Source organism: Rhinopithecus bieti, unplaced genomic scaffold (assembly GCF_001698545.2).
Source record: "Rhinopithecus bieti isolate Rb0 unplaced genomic scaffold, ASM169854v2 scaffold_50877, whole genome shotgun sequence".
Classification (NCBI taxonomy): Eukaryota; Metazoa; Chordata; class Mammalia; order Primates; family Cercopithecidae; genus Rhinopithecus; species Rhinopithecus bieti.
The window spans coordinates 414266-425203 of record NW_016821745.1 but is presented as its reverse complement, the minus strand read 5'-3'; the positions used below and the strand labels follow the sequence as shown (position 1 = coordinate 425203).

The following is a 10938-nucleotide window of genomic DNA, read 5'->3' as shown; positions in this document are numbered from 1 at the left end:
TCTCCTGACCTCGTGATCCGCCCGTCTCGGCCTCCCAAAGTGCTGGGATTACAGGCTTGAGCCACCGCGCCCGGCCCATCATTCGACTTTTAAAAGCTCATGTCAGGCCCAGCTGGTAGGAGGAAAAAATAAAGGTGTAGGCATGATCCTAATTCACAATTATGAATATCAGCATGTGGCTCACACTAGTGTCAGCTTCTGAAAGTGAAATTTCAGCATGCTATTAAAAATAAACCTGCAACAATACATTAAAAAATTTAGCATACAGAAATCCATGCTAGTGATATGGATGGTAATAGGCCATGCTATGTATATAATCCTAAGCTGGAGCTACTGAATTCTTGAGAAATTTGAGTACATTAAGAATTAAAACTTTGGCCGGGCGTGGTGGCTCAAGCCTGTAATCCCAGCACTTTGGGAGGCCGAGACGGGTGGATCACGAGGTCAGGAGATCAAGACTATCCTGGCTAACACGGTGAAACCCCGTCTCTACTAAAAAATACAAAAAAAAAAAACTAGCCGGGCGTGGTGGCGGGCGCCTGTAGTCCCAGCTACTCGGGAGGCTGAGGCAGGAGAATGGCGTGAACCCGGGAGGCGGAGCTTGCAGTGAGCTGAAGTGAGCTGAGATCTGGCCACTGCACTCCAGCCCGGGCGGCAGAGCGAGACTCCAACCCAAAAAAAAAAAAAAAAAAAAGAAAAAAGAAAACTTTGTACACAGAAAAATATAACCAAGGTTAAAGACAGTGACGAAGGGAATATTTGTAGCATCATGAAAATGATTTTTTGTAAAACAATACGAAAAGATCAATGAAATGGAAAAATTAAATGGTTCAAACTGCATAGGGAAATAAAAATATCCTTTAAACATGAGAACTTTAGCCTTATTTAAAAAAAATACAATTAGTACTACAGTGAAATAAGGCTTTGTGCCTATCTACTTGGCAAACATAAAAAGTTAGATGCCGCACTGTGCAGGTGAAGACAAGGGACAACAGTCACTTTTCATACATTGACATGATCTCCTTGGAGGACAATTTGGAAATATTTATTAAAATTCAAAATGTACATAGCCTTTGACCTGGCAGTTTTATTTCTGGAAATTTAACCTACAGACATTACTGACACATTTGCAAGGATATCTACTACAGTTTTATTTAATTTAGCCAAAAACTGAAAACAACCTAAATGACCTTTAAGATATAACATGGTGGCTGGCCGTGGTGGTTCATGCCTGTAATTTTAGCACTTTGGGAGGCCGAGGTGGGTGGATCACCTGAGGTCAACAGTTTTGAGACCAGCCTGGCCAACGTGGTGAAACCTGGTCTGTACTTTAAAAAACAACACAGAAATTAGCCAGGCATGGTGGTGGAAGCCTGTAATCCCAGCTGCTTGGAGGCTGAGGCCGGAGAATTGCTTGAACCTGGGAGGCGGAGGTTGCAGTGAGCCGAGATCGTGCCACTGTACTCTAGCCTGGGCAACAGATATATATGTGTGTGTGTGTGTGTGTGTGTATATATAGAGAGAGAGAGAGATAAACATGGTGAGACCTAATGTCTACCTCTTTTTTCCTTTTTTTTTTTTTGTAAAGAAAGTCTTGTTTCATGGCCTAGGCTGGTCTTGAACTCTTGGCTTCCAGTGATCCTACTACCTTGGCCTCCTAAAGTGCTGGGATTACAAGTGTGAAACACTGTGCCCGGCCCTAGAGTCAGCTTTAACTTGGTGGCTGTGAAGAAAATCAAAGGAAACACAGATATAATGAAGCTTTTTGAAAACCAGTTTTTCATGGACTGGCTGAGAGAGGGAACCTAATCTATTACGTGCCAAATTCCAGTGTGAAACCCTGCACTGATACTTTATTTTGAAACCATAAGCCATAGCACCCAAAACCTCTGTTCAGCTTTTGGGAACAAACAGGTTCAAAGTAGATGCACAGAGTGGCAGGACCGATATGGAGAACACTGCATCCGTGCATTGTGTTTAATCACAAAGGCTAGAGCTGCTAATTGACCAAATGGGAAGCTGCTGCCAAAGCTGTGATTAAAAGTGATGATTAGTCACAAAGCAAATAAAATAATGGACAAGATTCCTTTGTCTAATGATTTAGCTCATTGTCCATTTTTAGATAGGGACAGATACATTGAGCAGCTGTTACTTTCCTGGGGAAGACAAACTTGGTTCTGTTCGCTGGAGACCGATGAACCCACTGATATTCTGAACTCAGCTAATCCTTTGCTTTGTCAGGCATAAGCTGAATAGACAAGTCCATGGAGACATTTTTTTTCTAGCTCATAAATTAGAAGAAATGCTTTAAAATCTTCTGTTGATTTTATGACAAGTGATGACATAGACTCCAAGTGTGTTGAATGGGAAAAGCAGAGATGGTGTCTTGGGTTAATATGAGAATTTGGTCCATTGTGCTACATCACCAGAAACTTTACCAGAACTGAAGTCTGCTCCCTTTTTGTATTGAAAACGCAGTCCTACTAGTCTCATATGCGGGGATATTAAGTCTGTTATCCATAGAGTGTGAAATCATCACTCTTGTGAAAGGCGGAGACTTAATTCTCTAGCCTTGTGAAGTTGTGGACAGTAACTACCAGCACCCACTTCTCCCTCATCCTGAAAGCTTGTAGGTAGCAGAGTCTCTCCTTGACTGTTATCTCAAGAAGAATGTCAAATCTTTGTGGAGTAAAACTTTCACCATGGCATACACATCTTGATTGTGGAGGAAAGAATTGTGAAAAACTTGAAAAAAGTATTTTGAATATAGCATTTACAAAGTTAGGAGTATTTGACACAGCAGCATGTGGGGAAAAAAGAAAAGAATAAAAAAAAACACAGAGTTAGGCTTAAAGGTCTCCATGAGGGTTTTCCTAAACCAGTTGGCGGTGAATGGATCAAGACAGTCTCCCCCACCCTGTTTTGTTAACATGTGAATATTACCAAGTAAGAGGACACATTGGAAAGATCAGACCGTGGATGGTTTCTTGAAGCGAAAGTTTGTTGAAGCAAAATGGCGTTTTGGTTAGGAATTCCTTTCAGAACCCAGTTCTGTCAGAGAGCGTGATTAAACACCGTTTGCAGCCGAGCGCGGTGACGCACGCCCATAATCCCAGCCCGTCAGAGAGCGTGATTAAACACCGTTTGCAGCCGAGCGCGGTGACGCACGCCCATAATCGACGCACGCCCATAATCCCAGCCCGTCAGAGAGCGTGATTAAACACCATTTGCAGCCGAGCGCGGGTGACGCAGCGCCATATCCCAGCCCCGTCCAGAGAGCAGTGATTAAACACGTTTGCACGCGAGCTTCGGTGACGCACGCCCATATCCCAGCCCGTCAGAGAGCGTGATTAACAACCGTTTGCAGCGAGCGGGTGACGCACGCCCATATCCCAGCGCCCGTCGAGAGCCCGTGTTAAACCCGGTTGCAGCCGAGCGCGTGACGCACGCCCATCAATCCAGCCCGTCAGAGAGCGTGATTAAACACCGTTGCGCGAGCGCGGTGAGCACGCTAATCCCAGCCAGTCAGAGGCGATTAAACACCGTTTGCAGTCCGAGCGCGGTAGGACGCACCCATAATCCCAGCGCCCGTCAGAGAGCCTGTCTGGATTAAATAACCATGTGCCAGCTGAGCGCTGGATTGACGCACGCCCATAATCCCGGCACTATTGGGGGCGAGATGGGTGGATCTCTTGAGGTCAGGAGTTTGGACTAACCTGACCAAGCGTGGTGAAACCTTGTCTCTACTCAAATAATACAGAAACTTAGCCAAACGTAGTGGCACATGCCTGTAATCTTGGGGGTGGAGGTTGCAGTGAGCCAAGATCGCCCCACTGGCACTTCAGCCTGGGCCCAGAGCGAGACTCTGTCTACCAAAATAATAATAAATAACCATATGCCTGCCTGACTAATTACAGACATGTACAATTAGAATCTTTGGTTAATCAATTAAAATAAAACTGTCTAATAGGGACGCCTGCATCTCCTCTTAAACTAAGCGCAATAGTGTCTCGTATTCTTTTATTGGATTATAAACAATTCTTTTACCCTTGAGGAATCAAGTTTCACATAGGGCTTTTTATCAACTTACTGATTTTTATGTATTTTTATGGTAGATTCCATGTTATTTCTTTCCTTTTTTCTTTTTTTTTTTTTTTTTTTTTTCTTTTTTTTTTTTTTTTAAGAGATGGAGTCTTGTTCTGTCATCCAGACTGGAGTACAGTGGCATGATCTTGGCTCACTGCAACCTCTGCCTCCCAGGTTTGAGTGATTCTCCTGCCTCAGGCTTCCAAGTCACTGAGACTACAGGTGCACACCACCACGCCCAGCTAATTTTTGTATTTTTAGTAGCGACGGGGTTTCACCATGTTGGTCATACTGGTCTCAAACTCCTGACCTCAGGTGATCTGCCGGCCTTGGCCTCCCAAAGTACTGGGATTACATGCGTGAGCCACTGCAGCAGCCACTTTCAAATTTAACTTTAAAAATACAGTTTTCATTGTATTTAATTTGGGGGGGGATGCCTTCTGTTTGTGAGCAGTGATGCTGTTTTTCTATTTAGTGATGAAAGATTTCCCCTTGAGATAAATCCATTTAGGTTAAAAAAGAGTCTTTTGGCAAGACTAACACAATAGTTGATTGTATCGTTTGTATGGACCAAGTAGTAATTCATTATGCCCTTATATTTTATAACTGAGCCAGCTGATGTCTTAGTTGGTGGTGTCTGCAAGATTTCTCCGCTCTAAATTTTCTGTCTTTCCCATGGTAATTGATCTATATCTTGAGAGATACTTCGAGACTAGGCAAATCCTGTTTCCCCTCAAACTTTTGCCCACTAATCTTAGCATACATTAGTAGATCTTGTTTGCAGTGTTTATTACTGTAGTGTTTGGTGATTCTGTTTTTCTCTTTCCTTCTACATTTTTAAACTGGATTCTGTGAGGAAAAGTTTTCTTTTCCCTTGTTTGTTTATTGATTTGGTTATTTATATAAGTATTGAGTCCATGGTGCGTGTATGTGCATATAATCCTATGGATTAAAATCTAATGCTATCATTATTGCATAACCTTACTGTAATCGTGAGAGTGTTGGAAAAACCCAAATTGAGGGACAGCATCCAGGACATGAAAGATGAAGATAAGAACTATATAGATTGGAGGAAGATTAAGAGGAAATAGTACCTAAATATAATGTGGGGTCCTGGATAGGATTCTAGAACAGATAAACGGCGTTAGTGGGAAAATTGGTGGATTTCTAATTAAGTTTGTAGATTAGTTAACGTTACTGTATCAGTGCTAATTTCCTGTTGATAATTGTATCTGCTTAATGTAGACGCCAGTAAGACATATGGAATAAGGGAACTTGTATCATTTTTGCAGTTTTTCTTTGTCTAAAATTAGTTTTTAAAAATTACAGAATATTAAATAAACAATCATGAATCATTTTAGTTAAGTTTAAAACAATATTTTTTCTGCTGTTGGACATGTGATAAGGGTTTTTTATGTGAAATTTTCTATGATAGAAAATATCTGGAGGATTAATTTCTTTGACTTTACTTTTTTTTTTTTTTTTTTTGAGACACGGTCTTGCTTCATGACTCCGGCAAGAGTACAGAGGCATGATCTTGGCTCACTGCAGCCTCAGCCTCCCCAGTTCAAGTGATCTTTCTCCGTCATCCCCCAAGTAGCTGGGACTACAGGCATGCGTCACCTGCCCTGCTAATTTGTTTTGTATTTTTCGTGGAGATGGGGTTTCAACATGTTGGCCCAGGCTGGTCTCATACTCCTGAGCTCAAGCGATCTGCCCACCTCGGCCTTCCAACGTGCTGGGATTATAGGCATGAGCCACTGCACCAGGCCTGGCTTTACATTTTGACAGTTAGAAACTTGATTCTAGGCTGAACATGGTGGCTCATGTCAGTAATCCCAGCAGTTTGGGAGACTGAGGCAGGCAGATCACTTGAGGCCAGGAGTTCGAGACCAACCTGGCCAATGTGGCAAAAACCTATCTCTACTAAAAATACAAGTTAGCCAGGTGTGGTGGTGTGCACCTGTAGTCCCAGTTACTCGGGAACCTGAGGCATGAGAATTGCTTGAACCCGGGAGGCAGACGTTGCAGTAAGCCAAAATCGCCACTGCACTCCAGCTTGGGTGACAGAGTAAGATTCTGTCTCAATTTTTAAAAAAAGATAGAAACTTTGATTCTGAATATTGTTAGTTCACATATCAGTGTATAATTTTAAGTTGGCTTAACTACTCTCTGACACTGTTCTGATTAAATATACCTCTCAAGATATTTAATTTTTTTTTTTGTTTTTTTTTTTGAGACAGAGTCTCACTCTGTCACCCAGGCTGGAGGGCAGTGGCGCAATCTCGGCTCACTGCAAGCTCCGCTTCCCGGGTTCAAGCGATTCTTCTGCCTCAGCCTCTCGAGTAGCTGGGACTACAGGCACCCGCCACCACGCCCAGCTAATTTTTGTATTTTTAGTGGAGACGGGGTTTCACTATGTTGGCCAGGCTGGTCTCGAACTCCTGATCTCATGATCTGCCCGCCTCGGCCTCCCAGAGTGCTGGGATTACAGGCGTGAGTGCCCCGCTTAAATGTTTTTTTTTTTCTAATGATTCATATATAGTGTCTCTGACCTTTAACTTTTTTTTTTTTTTTGAGACAGGATCTTGCTTTGTCACTCAGACTAGAAGTGGCTTAATCCTGGCTCACTGCAGCCTTGACCTCCTGGGCCTAAGTGATTCTCCCACGTCAGCCCCCTGAGTGGCTGGGACTACAGGCACATGCTGCTGCACCCAACTATTTTTAAAAAGTTTTTGTAGAGGCTGGTCTCAAACTCCTGGGCTCAAGTAATTCTCTCGCCTTGGTTTCCCAAAGTGCTGGGATTACAGGCATGAGCCACCTCGCCCGGCCTGGACCTTTAATTTTATTTTGGAAGAAATTTACAAAAATAAAATGTCCATACAGTAAAGACTGGAACAATTTGAGGGGGGAGAAAAGGGTTCTCTTTAAGTATTTTTCATTTATTTGAAGTTTTATTCTTTCACTTCCTTCTATAAACCAAGTGATTTTGTTCAAAACTTAGTTTTACTTATGAAAAAAAATTTTCATCAGAGAAATTGATTTCTTCGTTGAAATTTTTACTGAGGTAATTGTAGATTCATATAGAAATGATACCGAGAGGCCGGGCGCGGTGGCTCACGCCTGTAATCCCAGCACTCTGGGCGGCCGAGACGGGTGGATCACGAGGTCAGGAGATCGAGACCATCCTGGCGAACACGGTGAAACCCCGTCTCTACTAAAACATATAAAAAACTAGCCAGACGTGGTGGCGGGCGCCTGTAGTCCCAGCTACTTGGGAGGCTGAGGCAGGAGAATGGCGTGAACCCGGGAGGCAGAGCTTGCAGTGAGCTGAGATCTGGCCACTGCACTCCAGCCTGTGCGACAGAGCGAGACTCCGTCTCAAAAAAAAAAAGAAATGATACTGCACTCCAGCCTGGGTGACCGAGGGAGACTCCGTCTCAAAAAAAAAAACAAAACAAAACAAAAAACGAAAGAAAAGAAATGATACCCAGAGACCCCGTCCACATCACCCAGTTTCCTCTGGGGTAGTATTTTACAAAGCTAGTAAGATGTTGCAGCCGGAACTCTGACATTGGTACAGAGCACTAGTCTTACTCATATTTCCCCAGTTTTACCTGTATTCATTTGTATATGTGAAGAAATCAGTTTTTATTCTTAGAAAACTACTGAAGTACTAACTTGTATTATATCTAGTGACTTCTGGGAAACCATTTAACTTCTTGTGCCTCAGATTTTCTCATCTGATTAAGTCAAGACAACTTTTTTGCATGATCTTAGAATCTTTTTTTGGGTGAAAACTTTCTATAATTTTTGTATGGGAGTTTTAAAATTGAAATTATAACCTTCCTTACCTCCTTTTTTCTCTTGTTTGGGTGTAGGAGGAAAAGGCTTCTCTTTTACATCGTACTCAGGAAGAAAGAAGAAAGAGAGAGGTAAAAACAGTTTTGTAATACTCTGTAGATAAGCATTTTTTCTACAGCATTTAAACACGCCTTGGTTTTACTGTATATATGTATATGTGTATGTATTTGTTATATATGACAGAACGTGTGTGTGTGTGTGTGTGTGTGTGTGTGTGTGTGTGTAGCTTTAGAAACATTTTTTGATTTCACTGTAAGTTACTTATTCTGGAGCCAGTGTAGAAAAGATGGACTAAAAGGCAGTTTCCAGACTGAAGAAGGAACATGGGCTTTTGGTTGACTTACATAATGATATGGTTTCCAGAAGATCTAGAAAGCCGTATTATAAACATAATGTTCATATTTCTTTTTTTTTTTTTTTTTTTTTTTAAGAGATTGAGTCTTGTTCTGTGACCCAGGCTGGAGTGCAGTGGCAAGGTCATCGCTCACTGTAGCCTTGACCTCCTGGGCTCAGGTGATCTTCCTGCTCTAGCCTCCTGTAGCTGGGACTACAGGTGCTTGCCACCATGCCCAGCTAATTTTTAAAATTTTTACATAGATGGGGTCTTGCTTTGTTGCCAAGGCTGATTTCAAACTTACGGCCTCATGCAGCTGCCTCCCTTATTTTCCCAAAGTGTTGGGATTACAGGCGTGAACGGCCTCATCTGGCTTATGATGTTGATGTTTCATGACACAAAAGGAGAAAGCTCACTGTTAAGACATGTGTCTTAACTGTTTGTGAAGAAGTTGAAAGAAAGACACTAATGGCATTTTTATTGTTTATCCTACATTATATGTTGTGATAGTTTCTTTAAATAGCTTTATTTTGTTGATTAATCTGCAATTGTACTCTTATGGCCTGCTTTTTTAGATAGAGTTTTTTGTTTTGTCATTTTAACAATTCATTTAGGCCTCTAACAAATATGTTTTGAGAACTTATTATGTATGTACTAGGTACTGCTCCGCTTGCTGAGTATACAGATGGTGAATAAGAGAGACAAGGTTCCTGCTCAGTGGTAGAATAGAGCCGTGAACCAGGATACTGAGGTGGTGACAAGACCTATGAGGGCAACAGAGTAATGTGATTACAACTGGAAGGGCCTATATTAGACATGGTGTTTACGGGAAGGGCTCTCTGAGGTGCTTAGAGTGAAAAGAGTTTTAGTCAGGATTTTCCAACCTTGGCACTGACATTTTTGAACAGATAATTTTTTGTTGGGGGGGAACTGCTCTGTACTCTGTACATTGGAGGATGTTTAGCAACATCCATGGCCTCTCCCCACTAAATGCCAGTAGCACTCCGTTCCCTCAGTTGTGACAACCAAAAATGTCACCAGAAATTACCAGATGTCCCCGGGAGGGCACTGCTCAACCAAGAAAGATATTTGTTGGGTGGTGTTTTTAATCTTGTTTTATGGAAAATTCTGGGCTATTATCTCTTCCATTAGTGCTTTTGCTTCATTCTCCTCCTCCTCTCCTACTTGGACTCAAACTGTAAATGTATTTGACCTTTGCATTGTGTCCCATATATCCCTCATGTGCTTTTCTGGGACTACAGGCGCCCGCCACTGCACCCAGCTGTTATTTTGTATTTTTAGTAGAGGAGGGGTTTTGCCATGTTGGGCAGGCTGGTCTTGAACTCCTAACCTCAAGTGATCCGCCTGTCTCAGCCTGCCAAAGTGCTGGGATTACAAGTGTGAGCCACCCTGCCCGGCCTAATTGTTGAATACATCCATTGATTTCTTAATTTCGGCTTTTGTTATTTCAGTTCTAGAACTTTTTTTCATTCTTTTATATAGTCTTTAGTTCTCTTTTAATTTCTTGAACATAATTATAGATTTTTTAGGACAATGTTTAAACTCCAGTAATTGGATCTTCTGTGGGGTTTGTTTCCACTGTTTTCCTCTTGATTTTAATCTGATGGGGTTTCCTTTACAGGTGACTAGCTGCTTTTCTTTTGATGCTTTTAGAATTCCGTCTTTATCTTTCTCTTTAGATAGTCTGATTATTTGCTTGGAGATGGTTGAGCCTGCTGTATGTGAGTGTCTAAATGTCTTGTGAGACAGGAAGTTTTCATCTATTATTTCATTAAATAGGTTTCCTAATCCTTTCTTTGACTCTTTGACCTTGGTATTACCAATACTTTGAATATTTTATTGCTTTATGTTATCCCAAATATCATGAATGCTTTGCTCATTCTTTTTTCTGTATTTTTGTCTGGCCGAGTTATTTCAAAAGACTTGTCTTCAAGTTCTGAGATTCATTCTTTTGCCTGATCAGTCTGTCTTGAAGCTTTCAAATATATTTTGTATTTCTTTAAATGAATTCTTCACTTCCAGAATTTCTAGTTGATTCTTTTTAAAAATACCTGTCTCTTTGGTAAGTGCTCGCTTACATACCAAATTATTTTTCTGACTTTGTATTTTTCAGAATTCCCTTGTATCTCACTGAGCTTTAAAACCATTATTTTGAGGGTTGGGCGCGGTGGGTCACGCCTGTATTCTCAGCACTTTGGGAGGCCGAGGTGGGTGGATCACCTGAGGTCAGGAGTTCGAGACCAGCCTGACCAACATGAAGAAACCCCGTCTCTACTAAAAATACAAAATTAGCTGGGCGTGCTGGTGCATGCCTATAATCCCAGCTACTCGGGAGTCTGAGGCAGGAGAAGCGCTTGAACTCGGGAGGCAGAGGTTGCGGTGAGCCGAGATCACGCCGTTGCACTCCAGCCTAGAGTGAAACTCCGTAAAAAAAAAAAAAAAAATTCAATAGTTTGAATTATTTGAGATTTTCAAAATTTCTATTTGATTAAAATCTGTTGCTAGAGAATTACTGTATTGCTTTGGAGATGTCATATTTCCTTGTTTTTTCATGTTTCCAGTGTCCTTACATTGACATGTGCATCTGGTGAAAGTCACTTTTTCCTGGTTTTTTTTTTTTTTTTTTTTTTTTT

The 10938-nt window shown here is 41.7% G+C and overlaps 1 protein-coding gene across 1 annotated transcript in view; it reads left to right on the top strand.

The window, feature by feature from the left end:
- The window catches only part of UBE3C (ubiquitin protein ligase E3C), a 150155-nt gene that overhangs the window by 17912 nt on the left and 121305 nt on the right, over positions 1-10938 (top strand). The window contains exon 2 of the mRNA XM_017860580.1: positions 7968-8035. Coding sequence (XP_017716069.1) covers positions 7968-8035 — 68 coding nt within the window. The remainder of the gene's footprint in view (positions 1-7967; positions 8036-10938) is intronic.